Raw genomic sequence first — 18,088 nt, 5'->3', positions numbered from 1 at the left:
ACCACCACCGGCACCACCACCACCACCACCACCACATGCACCACCACCACCACCACCACCACCATCAACATCATCATAAAAAAATAATTGTTATCATAATTCTCACACTAGAACTATCAAATCCGGACCTATTTGCCCTTTTGAATTTGGTTGTTATCGTTGCTTTGTCTCCCATATGTAAACAACCGCCTCAATTCAGTATCTTTTTTGAAGTGAGCTTGATTACAAACGTGAAATTAAAAAGTAGATACGCTTGCAACTACAGAATCTTGAGACTTTAGTTGTTTTCTTTCTAAAGTGGCAGAGACATTAAAAATTGTATTTATAATTTAGAATTCAAATTAATTATGTACAATCTAAATAATATAATATTTTTCATAAACTGAGAAAGTGGATCCCTCGTTTTAGGCAACGATTTAGATTTTGAGTACTGCATTTAGTATGATCATCAATGCCTCATCTTTGTTATATGTTAAGTATATGATACAGGACATGAAATTTTATTCCTCATCAGGTCATATAATATACGAATTATTATTTGCTAAAAATGTATGGGTTTCTTTTCAGAGAATTCAAAAATATTCACATGTCAAGCAAATAACTCGGCAGGGATTTCAGAGAATAAAACAAGTTTTCAAATATTTTATGCCTGTAAGTATGGAGATGAAACACAGCAATTTTCTTTTGTTTTTTTACGCACAAGTAATATGTGGATTGTAAAGAATGTTTGTATAAAGGCCTCTGTAGTTTTTATATGAAAATTGTCTGCATCTACGCGTACTTTCATTGTCGACTTAATTTTTGATAATGCTATTAAATCGGAAATCTAGAATCGCTAATGACAATATTCTTTCTCTATTTGTTTTAGTGAAAAAATAGTTTTTTAAAAATAGACTACTGAATTAAATTCAAGGTATAAATATTTGACATTCCTGAAATTTAAGACAAAAATAAACTAATTCTCCAATTTGTACGCGGTATCGTGTCCATTTCAGAACAGCCTCAAAACCCCCTTCTTACTTCTTGTGCATTGCTTGTATAGCAATGATTCAATCCGATGATTGGGTGGTCTAGGAGTTCAGAAAACTCCGGATTCGGTCGGGCGATGTCTTAGGTGATGTTCCCAGACTTAACAAGGAGGAGGAGGAGGAGGGAGAAGAAGAAGAAGAAGAAGAAGAGGAAGAAGAAGAAGAAGAAGAAGAAGAAGAAGAAGAAGAAGAAGAAGAAGAAGAAGAAGAAGAAGAAGAAGATCTTACATTTCTAAACGCTACATCCAAAATAGCTGTAGATTGACACTATGGGTTACATTTTTTATAATCTGGAAATGAAACAAAACTAACATTAAATTATCTATCATTCTTAACAGATGGTCCAGACAATGTGAAGGTAGGACTAGACCCACATGTAGGTACAATAAATCTAGTGAGATTTTACTGTGAGGTGAACACATCTTTTGTTTTCCCTGGTTACAACACAACGTTCAGGATATTGGAATATGGAAAGGCGTATAATGTCAGCGATGAAGAATATCAACCAAATACAAATATAGCTCGAACTTTCTACGATATCGACGTCAAAGGCAGAAAGGGTAATCTGACAGCTGAATGTTCTGTAAATAACAGTCGAGCTGCTTCTGTTGGAGTTACAGCTATGATTCTATACAGACTTAAAGGTAATCTTTAATTATCGATTAGGATATAGTCATCATCATCATTATCATCATCATCATCGTCGTCGTCGTCATCATCGTCATCATCATTATCATCATCGTCGTCGTCGTCGTCATCATCATCATCATCATCATCAGTATTATCATCATCATCATCCTCATAATCATCATCATCATCCTCCTCCTCATCATCATCCTCCTCCTCATCATCATCATCACCATCATCATCATCATCATCATCATCATCATCATCATCATCATCATCATCATCATCATCATCATCACCATCAGCATGACGATCTTCATCAAAATCAACAACACACTTTTTGAACAGTACACACATAGGCATAATATCAATTTCTTTAAAAAAAAATAGAACTTCCGATGGCTGAAATCGTAAACTGTTCAATCTACGAGGATTCGTCTCCAAATGAAGACAGATGGATAGGAGTTGGAGGGCCCAACGATCCAATTGTCTGTGGTTGTATTGTCACTTATCCAGGGCTTCCCATGGACCTGGCCATGGCCCAGTGGGTTGACGGGAAGACAGGTGATGTCATCAGTCAAGATTACCCTGTGGCTGGACTAGACTATGCCAGGCAAGCAGGAGGTTAGAGGTTTAATCCAATCTTTATGATTTGTGATAAATAGGCTTAAATGATGATGATGATGATGATGATGATGATGATGATGATGATGATGATGATGATGATGATGGTGATGGTGATGATGGTGATGATGATGATTTTGATGATGATGATGATGATGATGATGATGATGATGATGATGATGATGATGATGATGATGATGATGATGACGACGATGATGATGATAATGATGATGATGACGATGATGATGATGACGGCGATGATGATGATGATGAGGAAGACATCGATAATAACAATCAAACAAAAAATTGTAAACGTTAAGCATGTTTTTTTCTCTTTTTTCATGTTGGATGCCGAATATCCTGTGATGTTGTCAGATGTCTCCAAAACATTCAATTGTCAAGCAAACAATACTGCCGGTTTATCAGATAATATCACCAGTTTTGAAGTCTTTTATGCTTGTACGTATCACTTTCACAGTATTAAACACTTCATTTTTACTTATATACCTGCGTCCTCTCTGTTAATTTTTAAAAATCAGAAAACATCTGAACAAATATAAAGGACTATCTAACTATCTATCAATCAATCAATCAATCAATCAATCAATCAATCTATCTATCTATCTATCTATCTATCTATCTATCTATCTATCTATCTATCTATCTATCTATCTATCTATCTATTCTATTCTATATATCTATCTGTCTATCTATCTATCTATCTATCTATCTATCGATCGATCTATCTATCTATCTATCTATCTATCTATCTATCTATCTATCTATCTATCTATCTATCCATCTATCTATCTATCTCTCGATCTATCTATCTAACTATCTATCTATCTATATATCTATCTATCTATCTATCTATCTATCTATCTATCTATCTATCTATCTATCTATCTATCTATCGATCTCTCTATCTATCTATCTATCTATCTATCTATCTATATATCTATCTATCTATCCCTCTATCTATCCATCCATCATTCTATCTATCTATCTACCTATCCATCTATTCATCTATCTATCTATCTATCTATCTATCTATCTATCTATCTATCTATCTATCTATCTATCTATCTATCTGTCTGTTTTAAAAAATATATCCATACACGTTTATACGCCTTTCCATTAATCTTCCTATTTATAGTATGCCCAAGGGCGACAAAGGAACATCCAGAGCACAAAGTGAGCACGCCTGTATATATATAATGACACCATCACCTGCCACAACATCACATGGGACATAATCTCAAAACAATAATAAGTGCAACCTGTGCCTAGAGGGAAATGCCATATATATCTTAGGATTCCACACAATCTACACTAAACAGAAAAAAGAAATATTTAACACGTGCTCACACATATATATAAAACATATACTACCAACAATGACTTAACCACTTCAATAATCCCATATAAGTATTACCACGCCCCTTTGCACTACACACATTCACTCACACACACACACACACACACACACACTCACAAATATTCATATGTACACACGTTGTATTTTGCTATCAATAAAATAATTTAAAATAACAACTTTACCGTAATTTCAATATTTTAATTACATCTAAAATCACAACCTTTTTGAGTTGGTCAGACATAAATATTATTTTTTAAAAAATAAAAAAATATTCATGTTAAATTTATTGAACCATATGGTAAAATTGTCCTTAGAGTCTATTCCAAGGGAATACAGGAATAATCCAGGCGTCAGCCGCAGTGCAGCGCCGCATATTGAGCTAGGGCGAGGTAACTTGCTAAAGGCCACACAGCGCAGCAGCAGGTGATCGAACTCGGTACCTTTCGGGTACGAAGCAAAGACCGTACCGTTGAGTTATGCTTTCCCATCCTTTACATACTCCAGATATCACGTCATTTTGTTACAATTTAATATTCTTACAGCTGGCCCAAACGTTTTATCGTTTTATTGTGAGGTCATCAGTGTAAGAACTAATTGGAACACGGTGTTCAAAATTAAAACGAATTATTGTGCTTTAATTCTGATCTTAGCGGTTTTTACAAATAAAAATATGTAACAAAACCAGATATTCCTTTTAAAAAGAACTATGTTTCCATATTTCAACAGATGGGCCTGACACTGTGTTGATAGGACTTGATCACAACAACACAACAAAAGAGCGTGCCATGTTTTATTGTGAGGTCAACTCCTTCTCTGTAAGACCTGATTGGAACACAGTGTTTAAAATACTTGAAAAAGATACGTTGTTTAACCATAGTTACACAGTCACTGATCATCAAACTAATTCAACTCGAGAGTATTATGTGTTCTACACGACCAGTATCATCAATGGCAATTTTACAGCTGAGTGTGTTGTAAACAACACCAAGATTGAAAGTATTGGAGCTGTCTCCAGAATGGAATACACGGTAAAAGGTAAGGATATTTACTTAATCTTTGAACACTTAATAATAAACATCAGCTTCCAAAATTGCATTCATCAGTAGACATTAACTATTTCCGTACCGATCATTTCCCCGAAACGTCAAACCATCCAACATAAAATTGTTTCTTAAAACTCTTACTCAAAAGAAATTTTACATGTTATACATATTTTTCTTCATCAAAACAAGCTTTACATAACAATATAACTTTAATAAATATATTTCTTCGATTTCTGTGAAGTAGAAAAGAAATCTGAGTGAGAAAAATGTCGGTTAATCGTTTACAAATGTGACACATTTCGTCTAGTTAGTAACGAGAGGGTTAACACCCAAAATGATCGTCATTGTCTCGATACAGCAGACAAGGAAATAATGTTATACATAAATGTAATCAATCAACTCATAACGACATCGTGGTAAAGTAGTATGTAAAAAAGAAGACTTATACCTCCAGAGCCATTGGACCGATACAGCTGTAATTTATCCCGGTTTCTATAGCGTGAAAAGATAAAAGCAATTGCTTGCTAGACTTTGGATGGGACGATAGGCTATCGGAGAGTAATTTCAGACAGATACAACAGACCCAGTTAGCCAATTGCTGGAAGCTCAGGGGTCAGAAAAATCTCGGCTCCACCTGTGTGATTGGTCTCGGTCCCTATGCGCCAGAAGTGAGTGCTCCACCATCTGAGCAATTGTGCCCCCTAAAGTGCAAGACTGTTCATTTATTATTCTATATATACAAGCCCTCCCTCCTCGTCTCAAAACGGTATTATGTCGGGATGTCCACAACCCAGAAAAGTAAATACATAATTAAAGTGAAAAGAATTTAAAGATATTTACAATGTAATAGATTGTATTCAATCTCCACTATAACTTCTTCTTCTTCTTCTTCTTCTTCTTCTTCTTCTTCTTCTTCTTCTTCTTCTTCTTCTTCTTCTTCTTCTTCTTCTTCTTCTTCTTCTTCTTCTTCTTCTTCTTCTTCTTCTTCTTCTTCTTCAAGTACCAAGTCTGTACCAGACATCGGTGATCATGTACGCCATTCATTCCTCTACAAATATTGTTGATGATGTTAATATTTTATATTATAAAAAAATACCCTATAAGAAACATAATAATCAAAATATTAAATGACCAGCATCATCTATTTTTTATCTGGAGGGAGTGGTCTCCCTTTCTTTATTCCAAGTTGCGGCGCTGCACTGCGGATGACGCCTTGGTTATTCCAGTCTTCCCTTGGATTTGCCTCTCGAGAAAAATGCTCCTTTGTGACAAATAAAGGGAATTTAATTTTTAAAAATGTTTTTGTTTAAAAACAGAGAGATGTTATACATCTTCCCTATTCAATCACATGGCTTTTCTTTAATTCTTAATAGATTTGTTTGTCAAACGTTAATACAGTAAAAACAATCTGACATAGTCATGGGCTGAGAAAATTGATTCGTTCCAAATCCTAGAACATAGAAGTCTGGAGCCCGGGACGGCCGAGGCCATTCGGGCACCGGGTTGGATCTCCATTAGTCACATATCGGGTGTGCCGTTCAAGTGGCTCGCTGTAGGCTCGACACCACGAGATGGTCTCGTGACGGTCAACTGGGATTTACTCCTTTGCTCCCGATATGCCTCAAGCTCCCCTATTCACGTCAAGGTCGGAGACCCAAGAGGATTCGTTCCCAGTCGGCTGGCTCCTTGTTTTTTGAGAGAACCTTTTTTGTATCGCAAATCTCCAAATATTAACTCTCTCCTTACCAGCCATTTTCAGAATTTTCATTTAAACTTCACACCCACCCAACACAAGAATAGAGCTTTTTCTACTAAAACAGAAAAGGAACAAGTACATTCTATACGTATAATTGTCCAGAGTCTAATTTGTATCGCTAGAACAAAATATTTTCTTTATAATTTTGTGACGCACAAAATACGTCAGAATGATAAAACTGTTAATTGCATCGTAACGAATGTGACGATTTTCCTATGGATGGTAAGGAGAGGGTTAATCAGCATGGTTTCCTTGTCATTGATTTTCCAGAGATGCCAACCCTTCAGCTGGTTGGCTGTCCCCCCAACATTGGAGATGCAATTCACAGAGTTGAAAAGCTGAAAGAATCAACAATCTGTACATGCCGTCTGTCAAATGCCGGAATTCCCAAAGGAGAAGTGAGGTGGGTGGATTTCCATGAGACCGTCCTGGCAAACGGAAGTGACGAAACTGTTCTGAATGTAGATATTACAGGTATGACTATAGGGAAGACAAAAACTGGAAATAAATTTTCCGTGTTAAACTTTCAGATTTTATAGACTTTTATTACAGTAAAAATAGTAAATATAATTTATTTTTCTTCCTATCGTGAAACTAAATAGTAATTTTACGGATAATTTTAATAATAAATTCCCTTTTTGTCATTTGTTTTTTTTTCGTCTAAATTAATACCAATTAGAGGCTATGCATCTCAAAATATGTAATAAAATACAAGATAAACTTTAAGCATATTCTTTCTTTTGTATTTTGATGCTATGATTTGTTGTGCACTTAAGAACTCAAAATAACAAGAAATGAAGTGAGTAGGAAAGTGCCAGAGGACAATATATTTTATTGTTTTCGATCACTTTCCTACTCACATCATTTCTTGTTATTATCAACACAAGTGCCTGCTCCACTCACGTTTATCACTTTTGAACGCACCAGCAAAAAAAAAAAAAAAAAAAAGGAAAAAAAAAAGAACTATCAAATTTGAAACATCAGAGCTCTATTGATTTTAATTGTAATTCTTGATCTTCATGTTTTGGATGTAAGAAAGTGCCCCTGGCAGGGGCGTGACTATATTGGTTGATTTGGTGCCAGGGGCGTGGCTATATTGGTTGATTTGGTGCCAGGGGCGTGGCTATATTTGTTGATTTGGTGCCAGGGGCGTGGCTATACTGGTTGATTTGGTGCCTGGGGCGTGGCTATATTGGTTGATTTGGTGCCTGGGGCGTGGCTATATTGGTCTAGTGCGGCTATGTGGTCTAGTGGTATGACACTCGCTTTCGGATCGGAAGGTCATGGGTTCGAGCCTCGATCGGCGCATAGTTGAGTCCTTGGAGAAGGCTCTTTACTCACATTCTCTCACCATACTCAGGTGTAAAATGAGTACCTGGCCGTTAACAGCGTTGTCTCTGTCCCAACAATTTGTAATATCGCCTGACAGGCGTCATGTCTCGTCCTACATGTTATGTGTTGCTGTTGGCCAGGAACCCCTTGTAACGCACTTTGAGCACGTTTAGTGGATATTGCGCTATATTAAAGCTCAAGTTTGATTTGGTGCTAGGGGCGTGGCTATACTTGCTGATCTGGTGCCTGGGGCGTGGCTATATTGGTTGTTTGGTGCCAAGGGCGTGGCTATATTGGTTGATTTGGTGCCAGGGGCGTGGCTATATTGGTTGATTTGGTGCCAGGGGCGTGGCTATATTGGTTGATTTGGTGCCAGGGGCGTGGCTATTCTGGTTGATTTGGTGCCAGGGGCGTAGCTATATTGGTTGATTTGGTGCCAGGGGCGTGGCTATACTGGTTGATTTGGTACCAGGGGCGTGGCTATAATTGTTGATGTGGTGCCTGGCACCGCATTCATCTTTTTAAAATGGATTACAGCATTAAAAAAATAACCAAACTGAGAAATGGTAAATACCGCCTCTTACTTATTTGAGGAAGTCTTTTCTTTATTGTTTTTTATTTCTTTCTTTTGTATTTATAAATACATCATGTATTAAGTCAGTTTCTTCTGATTCTGACTCCACCTTATACTGTAAGATTGCCACGCTGCTGAAAGCTGCTGACTGAAAATCTCCTTTTGGCACTAGTCTATTGTCACATGTAGCCATTTGTTGTTCATTTCGAATTGCGGTTCTTAACATTATTTTCTTTTCTCACAGGCCATAACCAAACATTTCAATGTCAAGCACTGACGCTGGGGTCAGTGGTCAGCCAAATCAATTTTACACCACAATTTCAAAGTAAGGTAACTTTCTAAGGTCCTAACATGTGTATATGAAAGGTGCCAGACAAAGCAAGAAAGACAAATAGAAGAAAGAAAACATCCTAAAAAATAAGTCGACTTCGACTGGGGATCGAAAGAGAAGAAGAAGAAGAAGAAGAAGAAGAAGAAGAAGAAGAAGAAGAAGAAGAAGAAGAAGAAGAAGAAGAAGAAGAAGAAATATCTTCATTAAAGTGAACTTTGTCACCTAGACCAATATATTTCCATTGACCAATCTTTAAAAAAAACATGAGAAAGGATTCCCTTTTCAATCACTGTTCTGTATTAAATAGTAAAATATTTCTGAAAGAATTGACAATTTGTTGCCAATATAAAATCAGATAATCTTTTTACATCGTCAAAAACATAGAAATTAAGAAAATAATATGTCGATACTTTAGAATTTGTGTTCTTTTTGGTGGCACATCACACGTTTTTGGACTGTTTTAAAAAAAGTATTTAGCACAAAAAGACTGACGACAGCAGATATGATTCTTGATATATATAGGACTTTAGCCAATGGAAGCTGCTTTGTAACTTTTTGAAATAACTTAGAGTAAAGTTTGAAGTCGTTTTAATCAATACCAGTTGTTTTTTTTACCAATAGTCCACTTCAGATGGCAAGAACACGGCCAAATCTTAACATTTATTCACAAAAAAGGCAGAATGTAAATAATTGCCTATCTCTTATTTCACATTATTTCAACATTTTTCATTTCCCCAAAATATGACATGTGTATCATTTCCACCCCAACACTTTACCGTCCATCATCACATCAACATTTATGGCACAAATGGTGAAGAGTCATTTTTCCACCATCCATATCAAATTTTCAAGACAGTTTTTTAAAACAAAAATATGAGGTTTTATTGTTGCTCTGTGCGTATTTTTAATCCATACATTTTGTAAATGTGCAGTTTAAAGCAATATCATTACACTCGATATTCGGCTTCATCGCCAAGAAGTGCCTTCTATTTACCTTCAAAGTCCTATATTGCACAATTCCAGAATTCTCCATTATTCCTCACTACCTATATACTATCACTAATGACTAATAATTTTTCCAATGCTTTTATTCACACACTTACAGGACGTTCATCTCATTCTCACTCGGCACGTTCTAATCTTACCGTACCCATCGTTGATACTTTGATGTTCTTTTTAAGGGCCAGCGTGGCTCAGCGGTACGTTCTTTGCTTCTTACCAGAAAGGTACCGAGTTCGATCACCCGTCACTGCGCTGTGTGGCCTTGAGCAAGTCACCTCTACCTAACTCAAATTGCGGCGCTGCACTGCAGGTGATGCCTGGGTTATTCCAGTCTTCCCTTGGAATAGACCCTAGAGACAAATTTTCCCAATGGGATGAATTAAGGGAATTTTATTTTTATTTATTAGTTTTTTTTAGGTTTGTGTAGCTCCTAGTGATTTGTCGTTACGGTTCTCAAAGTAACAAGTAATCCCATTGATTGAACTATAGATTACAAATAAAGATTTGTCTTCTGTTATGGCCAAAGGCTGTTCTTTTGGCGTATTTTTTGGTCACTGTCAGGCTATAAGTTTTAAAAGGCTACGCTCTAACACTGAGTAAAATGGAAGTGGTCTATATTCATGTTTTCGTCCAACCAAGTCATCAATCACATGATTTGTTGCTGTCCAACGATTGGATATTTCTTTAAAAATGTAAACACGCTGTTTTGTTTATGAACGTTGTAAACATACCCATGTGTCAAGCTGAATAAAATGACCAATCGCGATGTTCGCTATTTAAAAAGTTGTGAACACTTTTCACTAAGTGGGTCATTTGGAGTACATTTTGCAATGTGACCAATGACCTCGAGCACATGGAAATGTAATATAGATCATGCCCATTCACAACAAAAACACCCTTGCATAGTCCTACAGTCCTCGCAGTTTCCACTTCCTTTTGCATTGCCAGATACTTTTTTTTTACAATGTAACCAAATTACACGCTAACCTGAGCTTCGTATTTCTCACAATAGGCATATTCACATTTCAACATCTCACCCACCTCGACATAAAAAAAAGAAAAAAAACAGCTTAAAAAAAATAAAAATAAAAATTCAACTTACTTCAGACAACTGGTCACAGTATTACGAATGTAATCTCTCGCTATCCGTCCCTTCTATAGATAGTATGCGCTTGGCTAATAAACTCACAACATTGCCATCCGGAAATATAACGGACCAACACACATAACTATGTGTAAACTTGAACGATTATAGCCTGGTTAATGCAGTTTAGTGAGAATTACTCATAAACATGAACGGTAACCCCCCCCCCCAAAAAAAAAAAAAAAAACAAACCCCCCCCCCAAAAAAAAAAAAACAAACTAAAAAACAAAAAAAAAAACAAAAAAAAACCCAACCCTCTCTCTTCCCCCCCCCCCCAACCCAAAACAAAAACAAAAAAAAACAAAAACAAAAACAAAACCCCAACAAACAAGAAAACAAAGAGCTGAGTGACGTCAACTTCATTCTATCTATACAGTTCCCCCGAAAACACCGCCCACTATCGAATTGACCTTTGTCGATGAGGTCAAACAAGTCGTTGGTGATGGAAGTATCCTGGACATCGACGTCTTAGACACTCTTGGCATCAAATGTCGTGTCGACGGTGGAATTCCTCAAGTTGACCAGGTCATCTTGACCTATGGATCTCAAGTATGTAACTTGACATAACATAACATATGTTATAGATCGTAGCCATCGTTATGTTATAGCCTGACCGTGGCCTTCGTAAAGTTATGGCATGACACTGACCAAAAAAATGCCGTCAAAATGCCAGTCTTTTGCCAGAAAACATATCGTGAGTTGTATTCAATAGTTCAACCAATGAAATGACTTGTTTCCATGAGCACTACGACAACTTACTAGACGGTTCAAAATTCTAAAAATGACGTCAAACTGCGGGTCATTTTGGATTTCAGTGTCAGGCTATAACATAACGATGGCTACAGCCTGACACTGAAACCCCAAAAAGAATGGCATTTTGACGTCATTATTTGGTTTTTGCACTGCCCAGTGAATTGTCGTTAGTAATGCTCATGGAAACAAGCTATTTCATTGGTTGAACTATTGAATACAACTCACGATTTGTTTTCTTTTGTGGCAAAAGACTGGCATTTCGACGTCAGTTTTTGGTCAGTGTCATGCCATAACTTTACGAAGGCCCTGGTCAGGCTATAAGTTAACGATGGCTACGTATAGATATTATGCGCTTGGCTAAGAAGTTCATAATACTGCTGTCCGGAAGTATAACGGACCAACACACAAACATGTCTGTAACCATGGACGATTATAGTCTGGTTAATACAGTTTAGTGAGAATTACTCATAAACGCGAACGGCAAAAAACAGTAACAAGGACCTGAGTGAGGTCAACTTCGAACTATCTTAAGGACGAAAAAGGATAAAATCCTTTTAATGGCCTTAATATTAATAGTAATGCTAGAAATCTATTGATTGAAAGATTACAAAAATGAAAAATAAAACAACAAAAATATTGAGATTTTCTATATAGCAATATCCACTAAACATGCTCAAAGCGCTTTATATGCGGTCCTTGCCCAACAGCAAGACTTAACATTTAGGACGGGACATGACGCCTGTTAGGCGATATTACAATTTTTTCGGACAGAGACAACGGTGTTAACTGCCAGGTACTCATTTTACACCAGGTTACTGTGAGGAGAGAATGTGAGTAAAGAGCCTTTCCCAAGGACTCAACTATACGCCGAGTGAGGCTCAAACCCAGGACCTTCCGATCCGAAAGCGAGTGTCATACCACAAAACCACATAGCCGAAGATATACACGTGGTAAAGATATATATCAACTTAAATGTCCTCATGATCAACCGTACGTACCTCTGAGAAATCTTAGATCCCACGATTCAAAATTGTTAGAATCTCCTAAAAATAAACTTAAATATGTTGGCGATACGAGTAGGTCTTTTATGAAATTCGGACCCACGATTTGGAATGATCTCCCTCAATCTGTGAGATTTTCGAGCTCAATAGACATTATCAAAAAAGCCCTGAAAACATATCTGTTCAGAAAATATTTACTAAATTGAATTTTAAATGTATTGTATGTGACACATATATTGATGATGTATTGATGCCCTTCTATGCTCTTAATTGTTTTGATACTTTGGTTGAATTGTATTTGTATTTTTTTAAAGCGCTTTGAGGTTTCCACGAAAGGCGCTATTTATATATATATATATATATATATATATATATATATATATATATATATATATATATATATATATATATATATATATATATATGCTTATTATTTATTATAATAATTATTATTATTATTATTATCATCATCATCATCATCATCATCATCATCATCATCATCATCATCATCATCATCATCATCATCATCGTGACCATCATCATCATCATCATCATCATCATCATCATCATCATCATCATCATCATCATCATCATCATCATTACCTTTTGTCCCCTGTAAGATATAAGTCTCATACTTATCACTAAAGATTCAAATATTATCATCTAAAAAACCACAATCCCTACACAATATATACCATCTTGAGGCGTCGGTGACCATAATAATAATAATAATAATAATAATAATAAAAATAATAATAATAATAATAATAATAATAATAATAATAATAATAATAATAATAATAATAATAATAATAATAATAATAATAATAATAATAATAATAAAAATAATAATAATAATAATAATAATAATAATAATAATATGACACGATTCCCATCCAAGACAACGTCCAGCCCTGGTACAGAAGTGTCTACAGTGCTGACCATTGACATCTCTTTCAACCAATTAGACTTCACATGTCGGGCCACTCACGTGACAGGGAGTTATGATCACGTGATGACCTTCAGACTCAACGTTCTCCGTGAGTATCTAAGCACTCCATCGTTTTCTTAGAGATAGTATGCGTATGGCTAAAGAGCTCACCATATTGCCATCCGTAAGTATAACAGACCAACATACAAAACTACGTGTAACCTTGTGCGGCTATGTGGTCTAGTGGTATGACACTCGCTTTCGGATCGGAAGGTCCTGGGTTCGAGCCTCGATCGGTGCATAGTTCAGTCCTTGGAAAAGGCTCTTTACTCACATTTTCTTACCGTACTAAGATGTAAAATGAGTACCTGGCCGATAACTGAGTTGTCTATGTCCGAAAAAGAAATTGTAATATCTCCTACCAGGCGTCATGTCTCGTTCTACTTGTTAAGTGTTGCTGTTGGTTAGGGACCCTTGTAAAGCGCTTTGAGAACGTCGAGTGTAAATTGCGCTGTGTAACCGCTCTAGTTGTTTTTCCTTTTTTTTTAAACGTTAAAAGTCTGGTTAAAAGGTTTAGTGAGAATTATAAACACGGATGGCAAAAAACAATAGCAAAGACCCGAGTGACGTCAACTTCATTCTATCTATAGCCTGATACTGACCAATAAATTACGTCAAATGACAAGTCTTTGGCCACTGTGGGGAAGATTTTATGTCACTGATTATTGTGATAGGTTTGTGTTGTTGTTGTTGTAAGTGTTTTGTTATGGTATGACTGTCGTGTCTTGATCACGCTGTTGTGAGTAATCTTCATGTTGTGTTTGTTCACTTCTCCCGCGTAAACGTGACGTCATCGTATCTATTCTATAAAAGCTCTCGACACCCTTCATTCTTTCTCTCGACTATCTACAGCCTTATTTGAAACAGACATATCAACTATCTTCGCCCATCGTTGTATCTGCTACTAAGATCCGATCCGCCATACTTTTGGTATGTTATAAAAATCAGGCTAGACCGGGACGATTCCCGAAGTGCTCTAGAGCAGTTTTTAACCGCCCATATATGTCCTTTACATATATGGAGAACGCCCACTTCGGTGGAGACTTTTTCTAAACTTTTTCCTTATTTTTTACATCGTGAACGAGATTGGGAAATCCGTTCACGACAATTGGCGTCACGAGCAGGATAGGGGTTCAATTCCAAAGAAAATGCCAGAGAAGCTCAGCCTGATGATACTAGACTGGAACCAAAGGCTGAAGGAGAAGGGGTAGAGGTGACACTTTCACCTCCCCATCAAAGGGTAGAGGTTTCACCTCCCCACTAAGAAACTTCTCACATCATGATGACTCAAGGGCACAAGGGACTACTAGAGACACCAGGAGCAGACACCATGCACAGGGAGCCTGATGATACCCCAAGCAATCACAGGTTTGATGACAGCTAAAAAAGTGCCCTGAAACCAAGACCTGATGATACCAGGGTTGGAACCCCTCGGAACCACAGGCTTGATGATACCTGGTGTAAGCCCCCTGAACCCAGAGACCTGATGATACCAGGGATGGTACCCCTCGGAATCACAGGCGAGGAAGGGAGAGAGCTACCCAGAGGCCCATCTGATAATGGCTCTAGAACCCGACCCAACCTGATGGAACCAGAATAAGCCAAGATGTGAGAAAGAGCCCATGAGGTACCACGACGACCATGTGGGCCAGGAAATCATGGTAGTGGTACCCCTATGAACTGATAACATGAACACATGGGTGATCACCTCAAGCAGGAGAGGGAGGGAATTATGGCTATACATCAGCAAGTATTTTACTACCTCAATCAGGTGAGTCAGAAGCATAAGCTTCAAAATGATGATGGATACCATCCTTGTGACAGGACCTGTATTATAGACATTAACATGAATTGGTAACTGACATGGTTCCAACTATGCTTGTTTTATTTCTGACATTATCCCTGGTCATTGTCATCTTGTCAATTAATTACTAAAGAGATTCCCTGGCCTGCTAGCAATAATGTAAATACTAAATAAGCTCTATTTTCAGCTGCATTGTTTTAGAAAAAAAACAAAAAACAAAAAACAAAATTATAACTGAATGCAATCCTGATCAGTCCTGCCAGTATCATTGCAGATTTCGTCTTCGGTGCAGTGTTATGTGTAAAAAACAGACACAAACTTTAAGAAGAAAGGTCAATCAAGAAGCCTCCAACTCTGTCATGACTCATATCTGTTGCTATGTACAAAAAGACAAACCCCAGACCATGGAAAGAAACAACAAAGTATGTATGACTGTCTGGAGCAACATCACGGTCTGTATCAACTGAGCAGAATAGCAACGAGTCGATGCCACCACTGTCAACATGGCAGTGACAGTGATGAAGGGGTTCAATTCCAAAGAAAATGCCAGAGAAGCTCAGCCTGATGATACTAGACTGGAACCAAAGGCTGAAGGAGAAGGGGTAGAGGTGACACTTTCACCTCCCCATCAAAGGGTAGAGGTTTCACCTCCCCACTAAGAAACTTCTCACATCATGATGACTCAAGGGCACAAGGGACTACTAGAGACACCAGGAGCAGACACCATGCACAGGGAGCCTGATGATACCCCAAGCAATCACAGGTTTGATGACAGCTAAAAAAGTGCCCTGAAACCAAGACCTGATGATACCAGGGTTGGAACCCCTCGGAACCACAGGCTTGATGATACCTGGTGTAAGCCCCCCTGAACCCAGAGACCTGATGATACCAGGGATGGTACCCCTCGGAATCACAGGCGAGGAAGGGAGAGAGCTACCCAGAGGCCCATCTGATAATGGCTCTAGAACCCGACCCAACCTGATGGAACCAGAATAAGCCAAGATGTGAGAAAGAGCCCATGAGGTACCACGACGACCATGTGGGCCAGGAAATCATGGTAGTGCTACCCCTATGAACTGATAACATGAACACATGGGTGATCACCTCAAGCAGGAGAGGGAGGGAATTATGGCTATACATCAGCAGGTATTTTACTACCTCAATCAGGTGAGTCAGAAGCATAAGCTTCAAAATGATGATGGATACCACCTTGTGACAGGACCTGTATTATAGACATTAACATGAATTGGTAACTGACATGGTTCCAACTATGCTTGTTTTATTTCTGACATTATCCCTGGTCATTGTCATCTTGTCAATTAATTACTAAAGAGATTCCCTGGCCTGCTAGCAATAATGTAAATACTAAATAAGCTCTATTTTCAGCTGCATTGTTTTAGAAAAAAAAATGGATATATATATATATCCAGCCATTTACAAGTGCAGCAAGCAACCACTGATCTTGCCTTACAATTTTGATTGCTTATACCCCCAATGAAATTTAAAATATTGCATCCTTCCTAACAAGTTATCTTTTATAAATTTTGGTCCAACTTTCATAAGTACTATGTTCTGATATAGATATTTTAAGTAATGTTTTGGGACCCGACAAACTTATGCAAACATGATATCTTCCCACTTTTAATCTATATCGGGTATAACCTCAGGAGGGAAAGCATTTTAGGAGGGGGGAGGAGTGTGGGGAAGATTTTATGTCACTGATTATTGTGATAGGTTTGTGTTGTTGTTGTTGTAAGTGTTTTGTTATGGTATGACTGTCGTGTCTTGATCAGGCTGTTGTGAGTAATCTTCATGTTGTGTTTGTTCACTGTCTCCCGCGTAAACGTGACGTCATCGTATCTATTCTATAAAAGCTCTCGACACCCTTCATTCTTTCTCTCGACTATCTACAGCCTTATTTGAAACAGACATATCAACTATCTTCGCCCATCGTTGTATCTGCTACTAAGATCCGATCCGCCATACTTTTGGTATGTTATAAAAATCAGGCTAGACCGGGACGATTCCCGAAGTGCTCTAGAGCAGTTTTTAACCGCCCATATATGTCCTTTACATATATGGAGAACGCCCACTTCGGTGGAGACTTTTTCTAAACTTTTTCCTTATTTTTTACATCGTGAACGAGATTGGGAAATCCGTTCACGACACCACAAAGGAAAACAAATTGTGAGTTGTATTCATCAGTACAACCAATGGAATCACTTGTTTCCATCAGCTCTACTAACGACAACTCACTAGACGGTGCAAAAACCTAGAAAAATGACGTCCAACTATAAGTCTTAGAGGGATCTATTCTCAGATAGTATGCGCTTGGCTAAGAAGCTCACAACATTGGCATCCGGAAGTATAATGGACCAACAAACAAAACTATGTGCAACATTGAACGTTTAAAGTTTGGTTTATAATGTTTGGTGAGAATTATAAACAAGGATGGCAAAAAACAATAGCAAAGACCTGAGTGACGTCAACTTCATTCTATATATGGATAGATCATAATAATAATAATAATAATAATAATAATAATAATAATAATAATAATAATAATAATAATGATAATAATAATAATAATAATGATAATAATAATAATAATAATAATAATAATAATAATAATAATAATAATAATAAATAATAATAATATAATAATAATAATAATAATAATAATAATAATAATAATAATAA

At 37.1% G+C, this 18,088-nt stretch overlaps 1 protein-coding gene across 1 annotated transcript in view; it reads left to right on the top strand.

Moving 5' to 3' along the window:
• Positions 1 to 18,088, top strand: part of LOC144959648 (uncharacterized) — a 49,827-nt gene that overhangs the window by 21,830 nt on the left and 9,909 nt on the right. Inside the window, exons 19-27 of the mRNA XM_078892312.1 lie at positions 568 to 651; positions 1,367 to 1,672; positions 2,046 to 2,279; positions 2,655 to 2,738; positions 4,384 to 4,692; positions 6,727 to 6,930; positions 8,607 to 8,687; positions 11,216 to 11,388; positions 13,495 to 13,633. Coding sequence (XP_078748438.1) covers positions 568 to 651; positions 1,367 to 1,672; positions 2,046 to 2,279; positions 2,655 to 2,738; positions 4,384 to 4,692; positions 6,727 to 6,930; positions 8,607 to 8,687; positions 11,216 to 11,388; positions 13,495 to 13,633 — 1,614 coding nt within the window. The remainder of the gene's footprint in view (positions 1 to 567; positions 652 to 1,366; positions 1,673 to 2,045; positions 2,280 to 2,654; positions 2,739 to 4,383; positions 4,693 to 6,726; positions 6,931 to 8,606; positions 8,688 to 11,215; positions 11,389 to 13,494; positions 13,634 to 18,088) is intronic.

This window comes from Berghia stephanieae, chromosome 14 (genome assembly GCF_034508935.2).
Source record: "Berghia stephanieae isolate SIO BIC M18660-M18661 chromosome 14, UCSD_Bste_1.3, whole genome shotgun sequence".
Lineage (NCBI taxonomy): Eukaryota > Metazoa > Mollusca > Gastropoda > Nudibranchia > Aeolidiidae > Berghia > Berghia stephanieae.
Note: the sequence above shows the minus strand (reverse complement) of the source record. Positions and strands in the feature narration are given on the sequence as shown.